This window comes from Nanorana parkeri, unplaced genomic scaffold (genome assembly GCF_000935625.1).
Source record: "Nanorana parkeri isolate BGI_ZX_2015 unplaced genomic scaffold, ASM93562v1 scaffold1381, whole genome shotgun sequence".
NCBI lineage: Eukaryota > Metazoa > Chordata > Amphibia > Anura > Dicroglossidae > Nanorana > Nanorana parkeri.
In genome coordinates this window covers 329315-346476 of record NW_017307649.1, presented here as the reverse complement: position 1 = coordinate 346476, position 17162 = coordinate 329315, and the positions used below count along the sequence as shown (strand labels likewise).

At 39.8% G+C, this 17162-nt stretch overlaps 1 protein-coding gene across 1 annotated transcript in view; it reads right to left on the bottom strand.

Moving 5' to 3' along the window:
* The window catches only part of PTPN11 (protein tyrosine phosphatase, non-receptor type 11), a 52577-nt gene that overhangs the window by 8009 nt on the left and 27406 nt on the right, over positions 1-17162 (bottom strand). The window contains exons 10-14 of the mRNA XM_018569714.1: positions 16364-16495; positions 16039-16193; positions 14081-14148; positions 9585-9736; positions 7414-7538 (exon numbers count right to left, since the gene is read on the bottom strand). Coding sequence (XP_018425216.1) covers positions 7414-7538; positions 9585-9736; positions 14081-14148; positions 16039-16193; positions 16364-16495 — 632 coding nt within the window. The remainder of the gene's footprint in view (positions 1-7413; positions 7539-9584; positions 9737-14080; positions 14149-16038; positions 16194-16363; positions 16496-17162) is intronic.

Genomic DNA, 17162 nt, shown 5'->3' with positions numbered 1-17162 from the left:
ATACCAAAATGAAGATTTTAAAACTGAAAAACGAAAAAACAATGTCAGGCCGTAACCGCAAATGTTTTTTTTGCCTAACTTTTTCACTTTAAAAAAAAAAAAATACTTTACTTTTATTTTTTATAAACTTTATTAAATATTTTAAACGTTTTTACTTTACTGTTGGGGTCTCTAGGGAGATACTGGGGGTCTAAACAGATCCCTTGCATTTACTTTTTAAAATAGAAAAGAAGATTGAGAACACAGAGTCCAAAATCTCTTTTTCTGCATCCCCGGTTATAAATGAACAGGAATCCTCTATACTGAGTGTTCCTGTTCATTCAGAACTTGGAGATAATGTTTACTGTGTCGACAATCATGAATTAACATGAAGTAATGTAGATCACTTCCCATTCATTCATAATTGGGTACACAGTAAACATACTATGTCCTCAATTATTTACAAACACTCAGCAATCGCTGACTGCTTGTACCCGCTTCTCCATCCTGGATCGGCTGTCACATGAGGCTGAGCGAGTGGTGCGGGAAGGAGAGCTCAGTCTCCTGTGACAGGTGACTCCTACCTTGCAGCACTGGCCAGGCCTCCTGTAACAGCTGTCTCCACCCACACACCGCCGCTCTCCTGATCTGTCACAGGAGGCTGAGCGGGGCAGGAGGAGAGCTCAGCCTCCTGTGACAGCATTGACAGCCGTCTCCGGCCCCCACACCGCTCTCCAAATTTGTCACAGGAGGCTGAGCGGTGCAGGAGGAGAGACGTCAGCCTCTGACAGCGCTCTCCTCCCCCGCTCGGCCTCCTGTGACAGTTTCTCTCTTACACACTAGGGCACAGAGCGATGCCCAGTGGGGAAGAGAGAAAGCAGGGATGCACCGCTATTTCAGCCGAAAGATGGCACTTTCTGCATTTTGCGAAAAGTGCCATTTGCGGCTGCCGAAATTTTACACACACACACACACACACACACACTATGTATATGTGCCTTTCGCAAAACAAGGAGTGCCCTTTTGAAACGTCAACCAATAAGTCTATTTATGTTGCTTCAATACAAGACCTGCAAGTGCCTCTTCCACTCGATCGAGGATTTGAGGCCAAGTGGGTTTTGCTCTTATCTGAGTGCAGTGCCCACCAATAAACTTTGTATTTTGCCCTAGCTCAAAATATCCTATTGAAATGACATTCCACGTTAATAGAACGATTCCTAGTGGCACAAATGTACAACAGAGTTCAATGGTTACAGTAATGTAACCCATAAGACATTATACAGAGTGCTTCGGGTTATATGGTAATATATTGGAAAACATACAGCTTTACAGTGGCCCAGAGTAGGTTATATACAGCACAACATATGCAGCAGTGCAAACTATGTAACATAAAGCAAACCATACAGTGAAGGGGTGCGCTATAAGTAACATACCAAACAACATACAGTGTTCAGCAGTCTGCATTATGTCACATACAGCACAACAGACTGAACGCAGTGGTCCAGATAGAATAGTCCAGAATTTTATGAAATTTATGGCTATCATCAACTAATAGAGCACAGCAGTGCAAGGTATGTAGCACACACTGTGTAACGTTCAGGAATATGTGATGTACTGATTGGTGCACAGAGTAAAGCTGTCAGAAGTAACATACATTATGGAAAAAAGGGTGCAGCATTTTAAAGAATATAATGTACAGGACATTCTGCAGAGTGCAGTAGTCTGATATACTAAATGTAATTTACAGTGTGCAGGAGATGGCACATTGTACAAAGTGTAGAGGTCTAGGGTATGTTATTTAGAACATGGTATACAGAGTGCAGCAGTCAGGAGCATGTAATGTGTAGCATGGCATACAGAGTGCAGAGGAGACCATCAAAGCATGTTTTATAGAGTGCGGTAAGTCAGAGGATATAGAGCACAGGAATGTGCACATCACGCACAACAGACACAATGCAGTGGTACCCTCCATAATAAAAGCCCATTATTGAAGAACTGGCTCCTTATATTGGTGTTCACTGGTCATATGCATACTGGTCCCATGCGGCTGGCTCCTTCAAAAGACATCCTTTGTACCAGTGTGGATATGTGCAGTTGACACTTTCCCATCAACAGCAAGTCCTCTGCAAAATGGTGGTAAGATAGTTATTTTGACAGAAAACTGAAAACTGGACATGCCCAGGACACTTCTAAATATTCAGCTGCCACTGTGCAAAAACCTTAAAAAGGTCCCATTCACACTAGCCCGTCCACTAAAAAGCTGCATTTCAGCGGACCGTCTAGTTCATTGTGGCAGCACCAGTACTGTGCGATGTATTCCCACTGCCGGAGATGTCATGGTTTACATTTTTTTTAACCGTACAATGTGTACACTCCAGTCACATCCGTGCATGGCAGTGTGTGTGGTGCGCTACGCTGTCCTGCAGCAACCTGCAGTGACATCCTGTGCACCGCTATAAAATGCAGCATATTTGCATTTTATGGGCTTCACTAAGGAGCCTAGCAGTGATGAACATTTTCAAGAACAAATGTTTAAAACCTGGATCAGCTGGCACCTTAGGATCACATACCAGACAGCTTTCATTTGATGCTTGTCATGAGCGTCACTTTAAAAAGCATTCAGCACACAAATACGGATGTAAAGTAAAATCACTTACATCTTTCATTAGTGCTCCGTTACCTGGGAAGAGATCAGAGCTAAAAGGCAGAGTAGTATCACTGCACTTCTAGACAGATTAAGACGCTTTAATTCCAAATGTCAGGGGATCTGCATAAACAGAGTATAACTGCACACATCTCCCACTAAGCCCTGGATGAGTCTATCTCCCAAACTCTGTCAATATTCTTTGTAATGTGACCTGCTTCCAAGTCTGTTATGGCCAAGATGGGCCAGTAATTATAGTCTACAATTTAAAACTTCTACATATCAAAAAAAAAAACTGTGCATTATTTATCAACATGTCTAGACTAACAATCAGGAAGACTGATAAATGAGGCTCCTTACTCATCATGAAAAGGTAGAGGATCAAAAAATAACTATACAAGCACTCTACAGGGGAAAAAAATGATCCGATTAATAAGAGATTTAGAAATATTAATATTTAAATTGGCAAACTAATGACTGATAAGTTACAAATGTCAGCATCACATGAATACACATGCACTGGAATGCAAAATGACAGTCAGTGCAAAATTAAAGAGGGCCTTCAGTGCCCAAATCTACTTTAGCTCTCTGCAATACACTATTATTGCTTTCTTTCTTTTTTTGGTGGCTGTGGTACGAGTACCGATACTTTTGATCAAGTACTCACCGATACCAATTACCGATACTTTTTCTTAAAGGACAGGTCACATTTTTTCGAAAGCAATACAAACTATTGCTTTAAGGTCACTGTCTTAATATTATGATTCATGAGATGACGAGGGAGCATGACGCCGGCTTCCCGGCCAATCAGAATGCCGGGCGCTACATCATTACACGGCACCCGGCTTTGCTAGCTTCCTGACCAATGGTGAAGCCAGGCAGCGCGTCATTGCACGCTACCCAGCTTCCTGATTGGCCGGGAAGTCGGCTCCATGCTCTCTCATCACAAGTGACGAGAGAGCATGGAGCCGTTTCCTGGCCAATCAGGAAACCGGGCAGCGTGTAATGATGCGCTGCCCGGCTTCCTGATACAGGAAGTACTCGTGCTAGGTATCGGAGCATTTGGGCGAGTACGAGTACTCACCCAAATACTTGGTATCGGTATCGGTGCATCCCTACCGTGTATGGCCACCTTAAGTCCGGATGGCGTCTCTCAGTACACACAGCAGTGTGAATGCATGCCTACTTGGACTTTAAGCTGTTAGACCTATTACTCTGCAGCTCTAATAGAGGCAGGGAGATGCCATTAACCTTTTTATAAGTTGTGGCAAGCATTTGACATATAATATGAAGCAGTGGACTTGGTTTTAGATGGAGCACCTTTTATATACTGGTCTGTTCCATTATATATGTATTTTTTAATTGCATTATTTATAGTATATGGTGTGTACATATACACTTTTTGCCGGATCATACACTTAGCACTAGAGTTTTCAATTATTAGTCTTTAGGATTACACAACTCTGTAGGAGAGTGTTGTCAGGACTATGCCCTACTTCAGCTTTGCAATTTCCTGTGTCTAGTGTTCAGAAAGCAGACGGGTCACAGAAGAAACAAACTATAAACACATATTTCCACAGCACATTAAGCCTTTTTCTTCGGTAATAAATACAGCAAATTCTTTCTACTTGTTCAGATACAGTTTATATAAAATTATGTCATTCTTTCTACTTGTTCAGACACCAATCCTTCATATCTAATCTGCCTTCAATAAAATCACCAATCTAAAAATAAAGCATCAAGGATGTCAAAGTATAACATGACAGCACAGGGAACTCTAGAATCTCACAGAGTTCTGCTAGCTGCGCCCCTTCATTCCTTTGTCCCTGTACCTGGTGAAAACAGCTGGACATATTTCCAAAGTATGTAGTTCTTGCCGTTCATGGACTCAGAGGCTTTTGTGCACAATTTTCTTCTTAATAATAGGAAGCTCCTGGCATGGGGATTAGGTAGAGGGCCAAGGTGCAACTCTTTCTTCCAAGAGGCTGGATTTACTACATGCTATGTACCTGTACGCTTTGAATAGCAGTGCACAAGTACAAAACACAGCACAAGCAAAAGAATTAAACCACCAGAAGCATGTTCTGTTCCTCCTGCCCCCGAGGGGACAAAGTGCATGTAGCACTTTGTCCCATTTTCAAAGGTGTTGTAGATGCTGAGTGAGCATGATTGATGTTCAGTAGGAGACGAATACCTAATTACTTGGCAGGATTTTTGCAGAGATGAAGTAACTCCTATGTGCATGCGTGGGAGTTACGTCACCTGGAGCAGGTCAATCAAGGGGTTGAAGATTCGGAACCCAGAAGAGGACCAGAAGATGGAAACGCAAGTGACAAAGGGGAGCAGCTTTGGGTGGGACCACATCTGTAGATAAGTCTGCGATAATGAGCTAATATGTTGTGCATACCAGCACATCATTGCAAACAGCTCCTGGGGCCCATTTCTTTCTTTTTAATCCACGGTTTTAGTTCCACCTTAAGGAATATGTGGATCACAAGTCCTGTACACAAGCATGATATTCGTTTTCCTTTGCCAGATCATGATTCAGGGATCATAAACATCAAATATCTATATATCCTGTACCTCCTCGCTCCAACAAAATAAAATAAAAAAAATAAAAAAACACTTAAAAGTTAAATCTTAAAAATACATTCAAGTACCATAACTATTAGGGCTGCAGCGAACGATTATTTCATAATCGATTAGTCAGCCGATTATTAACTTCGATTAATTGGATAAAGCAGGGACTGGGAGACTGCTCAGGGTTGAGGGAAAGCTGAATGGAGCAAAGTGCAGCGATATCCTCATTGAACACCTGTTCCACAGCACTCAGGATCTCAGACTGGACCGAAGGTTCACCTTCCAACATGACAACGATGCTAAGCACACAGCCAAGACAACACATGAGTGGCTCAGGGACAACTCTGTGAATATCCTCGAGTGGCTCAGCCAAAGCCCCGACTTGAACCCTATTGAACAAGGGGGTCTGAATACTTCCTGAATGCACTTTATATGTTTGACTGTTAGTGACATGAGGATAGTGAACACAGTGGGAATGATTTATTAAAGTAAAAATTTACTTAGCTGAGTGAATGAGATGAAGTTGTGCTGAATTAAATCATCCAATTTTCTGCTAGAAAAAAAAAACTTTTTTTTTGGACATCCACGCCTGCTCAAGACCCATACTGTTTTATTTTTCTCCACTGGACTGTGTATTCTTTGCAAAGTGATTTTTTACTAATCTTTACCCCATTCATAAAGCAAAGAAAAAATTTACTTTGTAAAGTGAACTTACTCAACTTCTTTAGTTTAGAATTGAATGGCAGAGACTCTCCGGGCCGGCCGTTTTTCTACTACGGCAGGCCCGGAGGCAGTTAAAGAGGAACTTTACCCATATCTTTAAAATGACAACAAAAGGACACCTTTCCAAATGTTGAGTAATGACAATCTACAAAAACACATACTTCTAGATAACTGCAGGCTTTTTTTCTTTTCCTCCCCATTCTTCTCTCATGGTGGCCATTTTAACTATTTGTAGATTAATCCATCTTCCTTTACTTCCTGGAACTCTCACACATGTGACTTGAACATGTGACGGTGCACATCATCTCAGGGGGAAAAAGTGCCTTTACCTGAAATTTTGTGGGATTTAGCAGTTTACAGATGATTTCCCAGCAATGCACTGCTGATGTAACCTTCCCAGGATGCATCTCTTAAGCACAGGCTACATCACTAATGCCTAAGAGGACCAGGAAGTGGAAAAACAGTAATTGTACGTAAAAGAAAACTATGTGTATTTAACTAATGAGTGTAAGATGATTTCATATGAGAATGCAGAGCAGCATGCTGATGTGATATTTAGGGAAAAGGTGGTAAAGGTCCACCTTAACCATAAAGGTTCAGTAAATATGACATACTACCAAGCTTACGTGTGCTGAAAGAGTTAAACTTCTGCAAGCTACATCAAACGAAAGTAAGGAAATTCAATTGCTGGAATCCCTAGAGGCCCAACAGAGAATACTGCAGGTAGTTAGTGTTGGAGGTTTTAAGCCAGCAGGTTCCCTTGATAATTCCAGGAAATTATTTTACTGCAAGGCACATCTATGTGATCAATACCAAGCAACTCTCCAATAATCGTTCCTTATAGCAATGTAAATAGATTCTCTGTACAAATATGAAAAAGTCTGAGATGTAAACTTCATACCGATATACTTTGATCCGAAAGACCACACATTATCTAGAACACAATATTTAAGGTAAGACGAACACGCATTTCAATGTAGCGTTGTCTGAATTTCCATTTCTGTGACAAATTTGTAACTTTTAAAATGAAATGCAATCTTTCAAGACAAAACAAATGGGAGTGGTCGCTGTTGACTTGTTTTCCTAGGTTAATGATTTCGCAGCTAGATTGGGATAACAAATATTTTATGTTTGTTATATCTTCCCATTTACATTGCATATCTTCTGCTTAGATTTTAGGTGCTTAATGTACTATCAATCTTCCCCCTATGTAATGTTAAGAAGAAGGCTGTGCAAAGTTAAGTTTACTTTTCATTATCAGTTGTAAAGTAGTTTTGAACACTGTTCGTCCCAACAAAGAGTTAAAGACTTAAAAGCAATGTATGTTACCGAGAGTAAGCTCGGTTTTTCGGTATGCTGTATGGCTAGGAACACAAACATATGATGGGTTTTTCCCAAATGACAGACAGATGAGAATTAGGTTTTTTTTCTGTTGCAGACTGGACACAGCCTCAAACTGGTAAGAATATATACAATCATTTACTTACTCTGGAAGTGTGGGTGTTGGCAATGGTGTGGGGGTACAGGGAGGAAGAGGGCTCTGGTCTCCCCCTGTCTGTTCAGAAAGGGAATATTTGATATTTGTGTATTCATGTCCTTTCCTCTTACTTTTCTGAAACCAGAATAAAACATGAACTGATTAACAAAACACAATGCAGGGCATGTTTTATAACACAAAGTGTAAAATGATATTACATGTTCAAACCTCAACTCCAGGCACATAGATTATGGCATTGAATGGTGTAGCAGCACGCTTATCTTTACATAAATAATAATTTGCATCACACCAGCAAGCCACATTCTTTTACAAACATTTCCTGTTGTGCAGACTAGTCATTCCAGACTACTGTGCTGGGTGACCAGTCATTTTTCTGCCCTTGAGTAGTTCTGATCAAGCAGCACCAAGTTATGGTTGCTTGCAGCAGAAGTATCCTAGTTGCTAATGTTGTTGAATGGGTTTACTCCACCTCTCTCCACCATGATCCTAGTGTTGTGTGAGGAATCAAATGGGGATGACTTGCTATCTGTGCCTCTCTCTGCCCAACAACCCCCCACATGCCCATGCCTCAATCCAATGATCACCATCCAGAAACTCCTGGCTGCTTAAAAGCTCAAAAGAGTGTGAGGAAACGGTGGAATGGGATTTTGGCATATACACAAACTATTGGGCAAACTGTGTACAGCACAGTAGGTCGGCTAGATGTGCCAGTACCATATCAGCACTGGTATGATCGCATGATATACTGTACTTAGATACTGTGAAGAGAAGGGATTCTTCTGCTTCCCACGTCACTCCTACAAACTTGCACACATTCCCACCCACAACTCCACCTCACATTTCCAAGAGCCAACCCACAGACTAACTGTAGACAAAGGGCTCTTAGAAAATGTAATGAACAGGAACACATATAGGGCGCCCTGAACAACCATCTACCCGGCAGCCATTGCCAATGAAAACTTTCAAAAGGACTATATAGATGAATATTCCGTAATAGCTAAGATTCAAGTCAAAAATTCCTTCTACTACATCCTCAGGATGGTGCCGGAGAGATCTTTTTTCTATGGCCTGAAGTTCAGCTTTAGTTATTTTACAATTATGTTGGTTTACAAAAATTCAGCTCAATTGATTTTGTATAACTCTCATAGTCATTTTTTTTTTTTTTATGACATAGTGTCTGTATAGTCCGCACCGTGATTTCCTTACGAGGAGCAGCATGGGACATTGAGCATACAAAGGAAATAACTACTAAACACCAATGATGGGGCACCATTTCCCAGTGACAAAGGGGTATGTACCAACACCAAAGCATTCAATACTTCTACTGATGCAGGGGCTTTTATTACTCCCACAAACCATTGACACAGAGGAATTTATTTTACTCTGATGCCTTTGCATATATTGCTCCCACTGCCAACTTCTGCAGGTTTATTTTTTATTTTTTTCTACGGATTACTTATGAAGGGGCATTTATTAATCCTATGAAATTTTAGGAAAACAAAAAACTTTAGCTTTTTTTCACTTGCAAATACTGGAAAAGGGAAAGCTTCAAAATACAGCTGTAACAAAAGAACAGCTTGTAAATGATCCTCAGTGGGGTCGTGGATCGATTAACAGCACTGATCTACTCACCACCCTCAGGGATAACAAGTGCCATGCTACATTTTGTTTCTGAGTTGGGAACTCCCACTGACAACTAAAGTAAGGGATGGTGGGGTTCAGCATTTTAAACAATGGTGGTACTGCAAATGTTTTTACATTAAATTTCACAAGTTTGCCATTTAGTGCTTTTAACAGCTTCAGCAAGTGCACCAACTATTTTCCCTGCAGAAATGGGTAACAATGTGCGATAGTTAGTTTTCTTTTTTTGCCACTCCTGATGTTTCACTATAAAAAGACAGAAAAAAATGGCATGGATGCTGCACAATAATACACAACTGCAAAGCAAAGCCTTTTACTGACATTCACCAAACCTTTAATACAGGTGAATTTTTCTGTGTTTTGAATGAGAGTTGATGAGGGACACGTCACCACAACTGGTTTTATATGTCCATCACTGCAAAAATTACCCAAGTCTGTCCCTCTATACATAAAATGTTAATAAATCATTAAACCAGGGTCATTTAATTCTGTTATCCCACACATTCCAAGCCTACATACCTGCTCCTCTTCAATCCTGCGCTGCAAAGTTTCTATGTAATGCTGTACAGCCATGTATATAAACCTGTACTGTGCTTCGGTCTGAACCATTCCCGATCGTTGAGATCTTACCATCTGAATAGTCTTTGGAACGTCAATGTCACAGTCAACGCCTACATTTTAATAGAAATAAAAGTAAAATAATCTGTCAGTCTAGCAAATGTCAATGCAGTATTCAAATATCATTCAGCAATTCCTAACCAGCATTTGACTTAGAACAAGTACTATATGTAGACTATGTGTTCTGATGATACTCTAACCAGACTTGTTCCAGGTCAGGGACTCAAGCAGTCCATACACCAGTCGAATTTTGTGTGAAAACATTTGTTAAGCACCTTTGTTTGATTTCTGAATAGTTAATGGGGTCAAATCAAGGATTATGGCCATAGTGATGAAAAAAATAATGGTGCAGGATGGAAATGTTTTATTGAACACAATTCTAACAGGGAATGTAGCTTCTGCTTGCAAAAAAACTCCATTAATTCCCAAAAACAAATCAAATGAAAGGACATCTTATGGACACCCCAACTATATTATACCGATTAACAGCATAGCTTATGTAAAGAATTAGTAGGAGAAAGAGTTTTTTCCTGATTTAGACCAGAAACAGCACTTAGTAGAGATTTTCATTTATGCGTTAAAGTAAAAGCAATTGTTAGTATAATATACAGACAAGGCATGCAATGATCCAAAACGCCTGGCCTTCTACCAAGGGAATTATGACATTTCCAGCAACAATTAGTCAGAATCTAAAAGCATTTTAAAGGTTTTGTTTGTGATGTAGGTGATCAGTTTATTGCAAATAATCATAATACTGCATTTCGATGTTTGTATTAAAACCGTTTCTATTCTTAAATGTAATTACACCTGTTTATGGTGATAATCATATTTTTTCATCAAATACAAACACTATGGTTTTCAGCTTAGTAGTACAACATGGCGATAAGTGCCTTATATTTTACCTCTCCCATGAAATCGAAAGCCTTTAGGTGGCTTATCCACCTTATGTCGACTCTACAGCAGGTCTGGTTTCATATAAAGGAAGCAACTGGAGCATTATTTGACATTTCACAAATCAGTCCTCTGAGATCGCCAACAAATATTTTTTTCTCAGATTTCCAGGGATTTGCACACTATTCTCACTTTAATTTAAGGAAGAGATCCGGAAACCGTGACCTGCTGCTGGTCCCGGAGGACAGGCTGTGATGTGCACTGTTGTACATATAGAATCTACAACTCTGTACATGTAATACAGTCTTCAAAATATAGAATAAGTGGATGAGAATTGCAAAAAGTGATATTATAAATTGCTTTTGATTTTTCCCCAACATATGCTATTGTATTATAAGTATGGTGTACAGATGCTTGATCATTTTGCCTAGACTGTATAACCAGTAAAGAAATATTATTTACACTTGTGTTGACTAAAGAAATTATTTAAAAAATACTATTGGGTGAACATTAAAATATTTAGCAAATTGTAAGGAAAACTCATATTGATGAAATTATGCAGGGAGCCATTGCCAACGGCTCTTCTAAAAATGCTATGGCAGTCATGCTGATACAGTAGCTTTAATACGTTCTAAATCAAAGATGCAGCAAAAATATGCAGATCAGGAGTTTTTACTTAATTTGCTGCATGATTTCTGAGTTTGTAACTCCGAACGCACTAAAATCAGAGACAGCCAGGCAACTATCATTTTAAAGGATAAGTTCACCTTTTGTAAAAATTAAAGAAACGCAAAATTAAAAATATATAAAAAATGCATTTCCTTAATATTTGCATTCAAGCCTGGAAAGCATTGCAATCACAGCTTCAAAGCTCAGACTTCAGCACATTCTCTCCTAGGCGGAGTTTCCGTTAGGAGAGATGGGGAAGAATCGCTGGACTGGAAATCACATTAAATCACCTCATACAGGAGATCATAACAAATGTCTGCTTCAGACATAGACGGATCCCTAGGCCAGATATTCCTCTCAGACTGTTCTGATTTTTGATTTTGGTGATGGGGGATAAATTGGCAAGAATAGGTGGAGAGATATGTTCTGTTGTACAGAACTATTATATATTGTGTGTATGGCCTCTATTGATCCCCCTCCTACTACATGATTATGCTAATGTGGAAGAAACTGTAATGCAATTGTATGCTATACTGATTGTGCGTCATGTGCTATTTTATTGTTTTATTGTACTTTGGAAAATTAATAAAATACTTTGAAAGTTAAATTACCTCATACAGCATTCAGCCATCCTCGCTCTAGGTAGAGCTGCCCATATTGTCGCATCTACCTAGAGCTAATACAGATTAACTAGGTAGCCGAAACTTTGGTCAACCCAATCTTATCTTCAGACCCTCAATATTGCTTATCGGTGGGCAAAGGGCAACGCATAAGAGGCAGGGAAGAGACCAAAGCATCAACTTCCTAGTTGAAACCAGTATTTACATAACAGAGTACCAAGGGTGAAACCATCCGAAGGCCAGATAAAGTGTCATGTCCTGAACTGCATATTACATGCTTTTCCAAAAGTGTGCACCAATTGTATTTAAAATCATTAGACTGGGGGGTTCTTCCTCAACATGCTGAGAAATGTATGATATTACACATGCTGCAAACATCTAACTAGAAGGATAAGCTTATTTCAGGCTGGCTGCAGTTTCAAGAAAACTGTTTTACTTATTAGATCATCGAGACCTTTCAGCTATGAGAAAAGGAATAAAAGACAGTAAAAGGAGTTGACAGGGCGTCCTCCAAAATTAGTAATAAACCGCAGCCTAATCCAGAGCTTTCCTAGGGATGCAGAGATGTTTAGAGCTGCAGCTGAGACTTCTCGGTGGGGCAGTAGAAGGTCCACAGCCTGTAGGGCTTTTTGCAGATTATAAAAAGAAAGGAAATTTAAGCTATAAGGTTTCAACATTTTCAGCTGCTTTATGTGGCTAGACTAAATAGTTTTCCTAAAAAAATGCATTTATCATGGCTATTGCGTAAAATAATTTTAATCGTATTCGCCTTCTGGTGATCCTGTTTTGCCTATGGTTTTTTTGTTCTTGTGTCTTGTGATATTTTGACAAAATGTAATAATAATAATCTTAATATGTAATATGTAATAATAATAATCTTAATATGTAAAAAAATATATATATTTTTTTAATCTATGCATAGCCAGTCCCTTTTTCTACCAGTATGCCCTATTATAAAATAGTTGAACTCTTTATACTGACTTTTTAAGCCTTAAATTCTCTGTTGACTGAGTTTGCTTGCTACACATTTAATATATCTATTGCCCCCATCACTGAAATCTTCAGTGGAAAGCTAATGGAGCTTGCAGTGGTATGAATACATAGGATAATGTTAAAGACGGCACTGTTTTGTTATCTCTGTTAACAACAGATTTGCCATCATGTTTTAAACTGGGGAAGTGGATATACCATGAAATACAGAAACTGTTACTTTCAAGTATAGTTCAATCACACCTACTGTATATTAAAACTCACCTCCATATTTTTGCCCCTCTCTGCAAAGCAGGTACCCATCAGTGCCTATATGAACTGCTCCTGTCTGCTATTGTAATCAGTGCGATTGCCCTACTAAAAATCCCAGTAATTGTGGGGTGTGGCAGAAACGCACATTTCCCTGCCTTCCTTTCAAGTTTTGCTTGGTGCTGAATTACCATCAGTTAAGGCTCTAGTGCCATGGCAGGCTGAGACTGACTGCTGCTAAATACATTGTTATAATTGCAATCCCAATGGAGATTTTACACCACATCCAATATAGATCAAATTGGTTATACTTACCTTTGAGTCCATTTAAAATTACCATTCCATTCTTCTAAGCCCTTATGAAGGGGGAATTCTCCCAAAATGCTTTGGCTGTTTATGTGATGGTAATATAAACAATTAAAGAAACTTTGTACTCGCTGTATGCTTGTGGTGGGCTGAGATTCACATACAGCAGAGGCCTAGAAGTATCTTTCAGGGAAAGTCTATTTTTGCACAGATCCTTGTGGTGGTGCCATTGGTCAATGGGGAAGCAGAGATAAGCAGAGGTGCCAAGTCTGGGCACTGGAGGGTGACATAAGTGAAAAGCAGACACCCTCTAGTACCAACATGCATGTCTTCCTGAATATCCCGGAACCTGCAAAACCTCGGGCACTCCAACATGCACGGTTTGTGAACCTTCCCATCACATTTGGAATTAGGGGGGATGACATTGCCCTCCAATTGTCTCAAACAATTTCATGTAAAGGAAGCACAGCACAGTTTAAGAATAAGGTGAACAGATTTATAACAAACATATAATCAAAACAGACAGTCATACAAGGCATGTGTTTTTTCTATCAATGATTTAAAAGATTACATGAAATCAGCTTGGGAAGACGGAATTGAACATATAACATCAAATATCCCCATATCTCTAGAGCCATGTGCCTGGTGACAAGAGACAGTGTCGATACCCACCTTTTTCTCGGATGACATCAATGAGAATATCAATCACAATAAAAGTGCCTGTACGTCCTATTCCTGCACTGTTAATAAAAGAAAACAGCAGCGCGGTGAGCAAGAGACGGTCCTGGAGTTCCAAAACACAGACTTATTGCGCAGACTGAAAAGCAACATATTCCTGCTGGCAGCACATAATACCCATTTATTTTATTGAAGCATAAACAATAGACTGCCACTTTTTCAATAAAAAAAATAATGGCTAGTCTGCAAATTTAAAACACCCTTAGGCAAAGATGGAACGACCACAACATTCAAATATCTAGCTGTAGGGAAAGAAATACCTAGATATCATTCATTTATACAGAATATGTAAGTAACGAGTGGCTGAAATAAGCACACAACTGTGGCATTCTAGCATACAGCCCTCCCCAGGAAAAATTAATTCCAAGAAGCATTAAATATTAAAGCAAACCTTGCACTAAAATTCAAGGACCGCTTTCTACGTCAGCCTGCCCTAACCCCCCCCTCATCATAAATTAATACAAGATAGCACTCACAACCATAGGGGGGAAATACTGTATTTACAGCTGGCATCTGCGCAAAAGGGTGACTGACGCCACAAGCCTTTCAGCAAGACCCTGGGAACGTCAAGTAGCCCAAATCTCATGAGAAAAGTCTCCAGCACAGCGCAATAATATTTTACGGAGAGATTTGACATCTACACTTTCTACACTGAATGTGCTGGCCAACAACGATTTGAACATATCTACAATGTGTAGAGATTCTGAAAAAGAGAATGTATCCTCCAGTCTAGTTATCTAAAACCAAGACCGCTGCCTAAAGGTGGCCATGCACTGTAGTATTTTCCTCCTTCAACCTGCAGGTTGAAGGAAGAAAAAATATTACAGATTCCTCTATCAACGCTTACAAATGTTAACCGAGGAATCTCCTGCCTTTTGCACTGTATTCTGTTAGAATACCGGAACAGAGTCGGCAGCTCATTTGCTGCCAGCTCTGTTCGTTCAAAGATTTTTTTCAACCGATTCCTTTAAGTAGCAATTGGCCGGGATGCCGGCCAAAAGGCTGCCAACAACAGCACCCACTGTGCGAATTTGTATAGTGTATGGCCAGCTTAGGAACAGACAACACAAAGCATCAGTGATTATATTTTTTATCCACATCCTTCTCCGTGACCAGTCAGACCTATTTTTACTCTGCTAGGCCTGCTTTTTTTTTTTTACTATGGGGGCCTCAAATTTTTGGCTTGGTACTAAGTCCTGCCCACCTATCATCAGTGACAGAGCCTTATTGGCAAGAATCTATATTAAATATACGTCAGTACTACCCAAGCAAGTTATACACATAAGCTGCATGCAGTAGACAGCAGTACTCGGGACACAGCAAACTGGATCAGCCACTAGAAATAATTATGCTATGGAGACCTCAGCATCATATGGTTTTGTTCCAGATAACAGTAGCGGGGGGAGAGGGACTACCCAGCATAATTAAATCAAGGCAAAATGGTAACACCCAAAGTGAGGAATTCAGTAACAGTTCAAAGGCTGCTAAAACTTGTCCCTGCATGCAGTGCTAAATATCATCCCTTCAATCAGCATTGAATATTCCAAATTAGGCGGAGTTGCACCTCAGTCAAAACTGAAAGTCCAATTCAGACAGGAAGTACATCTTACCTGCAATGAACTGCAATTTTTCAGCTGAGCAGCAATCAGAGAGAGAGAAAAAAATATAGTTGCACAGCACATGCTTTTAAAAATATTGTGCTGTACAAACGTGTAATAAGTTGTGTGTGCTGCGGCTGCAGTGGATTAAGGAGAACTTTCACACTACATCATTCGCCAGATAGCATTTAAAAAGGAGCCTTCACTGCCTTGAATTGATTTTTATGCACTGACCCCATAAGCTTCCCATGTATTTTAGCCCTGGTTCCATATAGTCTGTACAATACATTTTACCTGCAGTGAACGACAACAGGTCCAGGTTCTGGTATACCATCCTGCTTATGGTGAACTTCTTCTAAAAAGTCCAGGACACCACCAGGGTCAGTAGGTACTCCATGATCTGGCCAAGCTTTGAAATGATACTGCCATACAGTCCTTTCATTGTTTGCCTTAAATGAATAAAATAAAGTATTATCTTCAGTTAGCTGACAATCTCCTGGGGGAATGCAGAGTGAAAAAGAATACACTTTATACCTAGTATATTAATAGCAGGGGTGTTATTCACTGCTTAAGGCACAGTTCTCAAAAAAAGCCAAGAAGAGGAAAATACAGCACTTACTTGTCCTACTTTTGAAAGTTTAAGTTCTCTTAATATATAGTCATGAGATGGTGTTTCTTTGACATTTCTCACTCGCATAACTCCATATTCTTTGAGGGCACACTCCTCTGGCCAGTATTTAACACATTTACTCTGGAAAACAAATATACCTACTGTCAAAATAGGTGACAAATTTCTGTAACTAGCAAACTCCACCCAGAGCTCGAACTTAAATTTGCATTCTGGCTTCTCTAAAGCAGTCAATGTGCATTCCTTTAAGGCAGACCATTAATTTGAAGATGCAGTGCACCACAATGCACAGTACAGTGTGCTGCAATGTACATGAATTGCCAAGGTGCATTGGGGTGCCATTAGAAATGGTCAGAGAGCAAGTGTGTGAATCCGGCCTTAGAGACTCCAGTGACGACACATCCCCTATTATGAATACATGCTGCATATATTACAAAGTCATGTGATCATCCCAAACTGCCCCATTTATAAAACATAATGTAAAAGAAATCAATAATTGTAAAGTCCAGTTGGAAGAGCGACACCTTCATTGAGGGTGAGGGACGGAGCGAGAAACTGCTGCAGAGAAATCTCACCATAAGCTGGAGAGTGAGCCAACCCACTCCTCCAAGGAATTGGGATTCAAATAAATGTAAAATAAACAAAAGTGCTATCCAAACAGCTGAGGTACATGTAGGCTTCTTGCACAATGGTGTGCTTGTTCATTGCATTCATCAATAACACATTATAATCAATGGCAATAATATTGCAGCTTTCTTGCTATGGCGCTCCAGAGAAGTGATAGTAAATA